Source organism: Uranotaenia lowii, chromosome 1 (genome assembly GCF_029784155.1).
Source record: "Uranotaenia lowii strain MFRU-FL chromosome 1, ASM2978415v1, whole genome shotgun sequence".
NCBI lineage: Eukaryota > Metazoa > Arthropoda > Insecta > Diptera > Culicidae > Uranotaenia > Uranotaenia lowii.
In genome coordinates, this window is record NC_073691.1 from 171,865,964 (window position 1) to 171,868,991 (window position 3,028).

The following is a 3,028-nucleotide window of genomic DNA, read 5'->3' on the forward strand; positions in this document are numbered from 1 at the left end:
AGCTTCCCAAAATCCTCTCCAAGGGCAGCCAAGCAAAAAAAATATAATAAACCTAATCCCGGCATTCATAACCGCCGAAAATGTTTGGGGGTAACAGCCAAGAGGATTACATTCACTGGGACGTGGTAAAGCCAGCATACCTAACCTAGTCAACCAGGAAAAATATTATCCCTGGAAAAGCTTATTCGGCGTAGCTCGCATGAAGATCTGCTAATTTAATTATCTAGTGCGGTACCTTAAATATTTCGCCCACACGACGCATCCTTGGCATTTACTGTCCGTAGTTTCCTAAGTCCTGAACGTGTTGCTCCGTACCTACGTGCTAGTGATAAATCATTCAAAGTTGATAGGAGCGCTGTTAGTTCAAAGTGATAGCAAAGAACAGCCCTACTCAAGATCAGTGCTAGCTTCAACAATCTCGGTATGGCGTATTACGGTCCCAATTCCGGAATATGGGGTCAACCCATTTCCAACTTGACTGTGGTAGATAAAGTACCACCGGAAATCATGCACCTGATCGACCCTCACTGGTATCAATTTCCACCGATGAACCCGCTGTGGCATTCTATTATTGGATTTGTGATTTTCTTGCTAAGTGTGGTATCCGTCATTGGCAATGGCGTAGTTATCTATATCTTCACTACTGCTAAATCCCTCCGGACGCCGTCCAATCTGTTTGTCGTCAATTTGGCCCTTTCCGATTTCATGATGATGTCTACCAATGGCTTCACCATGGTCTACAATTGTTGGTTTGAAACCTGGGCCCTCGGAGTGCTGATGTGTGATCTGTACGCCTTTACCGGATCCCTGTTCGGGTGCTGCTCGATCTGGACCATGACTATGATCGCCCTTGATCGGTACAACGTCATCGTGAAGGGTCTGTCCGGAAAACCGCTGACCAATACCGGGGCCATCCTGCGAATACTCCTTTGCTGGTTGATTGGAGTTTTCTTCGGTAGTCTGCCGATGCTGGGATGGAATCGATACGTTCCGGAAGGCAATATGACCGCCTGTGGAACCGACTATCTGACCGATGATTGGTTCCACAAGTCGTACATATTGACGTATTCTTTCTTCGTGTACTACGTGCCTTTGTTTACCATCATCTATTCCTACGTGTATATTGTTAAGGTAAGCAACGAATTCTTATCGTGAAGCGTACTTACTGAATGAAATCCTAGTTGCTTCAAAAATAACATTGACTGCTATAAGAATTATAAGATTGATTGTTAAAACCTTATTCTTTGCGGAAAAAAACAAAACTTTAAAAATTCCTAACATTTTTTTAAACCTGCTAATGATTTTTATATCAATTTATAAATTCTTTAAAGGAAATTTTCCGTTGAACAACTTTGTCCAAGACCATAACTTCGTATCCTATTAGTCAAAAAAGTTATAAGTTGTTGAATAGGGGTATGTCTTTTGACATTGACAGCATTGAAAGCAAAGTATCGTCAGCAAATAATCTTCTACCTTTTCCTTCTGGGACATCAGGAAGATCAGAAAAAAAATATTGTATAAAATAGGCCCAAGTATACTACCCTGAGGGACACCAGCTCTAATGGGTATCCTTTCAGAGCATGAATTTTGATAGCTTACTAGCAAAGTTCGGCTAGTCAAATAATTTTGAATATTTTTGGTGAAATATACAGGAAAATCAAATCTAGCTAATTTATCCACTAAACCTTTGTGCCAAAAACTGTCAAAAGCTTTTTCAATATCTAGAAGAGCAACACCAGTTGAATAACCTTCAGATTTGCTAGCGTTATTCATATTAGTTACACTCAAAAGTTGGTGTGTAGTAGAATATCCATGACGAAAACCAAATTGTTCATCAGGGAAAATAGATTCTGATTAATGTGAATCATCATTCTATTCAAAATAACTCTCTCAAATACATAGTTTACTTAAAGAAGGAAGCAAACTAATTGATCGATAGCTTTTTTTTAAAGGAACACACACATATATGATCTCAGTAACTTCATGTTTCTTTTAAGAGATCTAATTTACTTAACTCTATGGGAGGCGTACATCTTTCCACGACATTATGGCTAGCATCTTACAAATGCTATAACCACCAGACCACAGAAAGAGTACTATGTGTGCTGTGATCGGGATTCGATCTCATGGACTCTGGCTTAGAAGACTGGAACGCTATATCCTCTAGGCCACGGCCGCCGGCCATCAGCTTGAAGGCTCTGAAGCATTTTTTCCAGGTTTCAAAATTGGAGTTACTTTGGCATTTTTCCATTTATTGGGAAAATAAGCCAAGTGAAAAAATTGATTGAATATTTTAACTAAAAATCTTAAAATGCTTTCAGGCAACTTTTTAATAAGAATATAGAAAATCCCATCTTCCCCCGGAGCATTCATATTTTTAATTTTCATCAATATTTGTCTCACAAGAACTTTCAAATACATTTTGCTTAGAAAGAATATCATCAAATTCTAAGGAAAGTTGAGCATCAATTGGACTTCAAACGTTTAAATTAAAATCATAAGCAGACTCAAATTGTTGGGCGAATTTTTAAACTTTTTATGCGTTAGTTAAAATAAGTTTATCTCCATCTTTCAAAGTAGGAATTGGCTTCTGGGGCTTTTTCAGAATTTTAGTTAATTTCCAAAATGGCTTTGAGTAGGGTTTTCTGTTTTCTACTGCTTTTGCAAAATTCTCATTACGAATGAAATTTAAACGACGATTGATCTGATTTGATGGTCGCAATATATAAATTTTAAATAAGGATCTCTAGTTCGTTGATATTGGCGTTGACGAATGTTTTCCAGTCGTATCAAAAACTGAAGATCATCATCGATCAAAGGCTGATTAAATTTATGTTTAACTTTGGGTACTGAAGCGTCTTTAGCATTGACATTTGAAGTTGTCAAATTTTCTACAGCCAAATCAATATCTTCAATTGAATTCAGTGGAACGTTTACATCTAAATTACGTTCAATAAAATTCCTATATCGCTCCCGATCAGCGTTTTAACAGTTAAAAGTTGATTTTCAATAGGATTTTAAGATAAAG

The 3,028-nt window shown here is 37.5% G+C and overlaps 1 protein-coding gene across 1 annotated transcript in view; it reads left to right on the forward strand.

Annotated features, from left to right (window-relative positions):
• The first annotated feature begins 284 nt into the window (after positions 1-284).
• LOC129751371 (rhodopsin-like) overlaps positions 285-3,028 on the forward strand; it is a 6,926-nt gene continuing 4,182 nt past the window's right edge. The window contains exon 1 of the mRNA XM_055746872.1: positions 285-1,131. Within this exon, the coding sequence (XP_055602847.1) occupies positions 424-1,131 (708 nt within the window). The 5' untranslated portion in view covers positions 285-423. The remainder of the gene's footprint in view (positions 1,132-3,028) is intronic.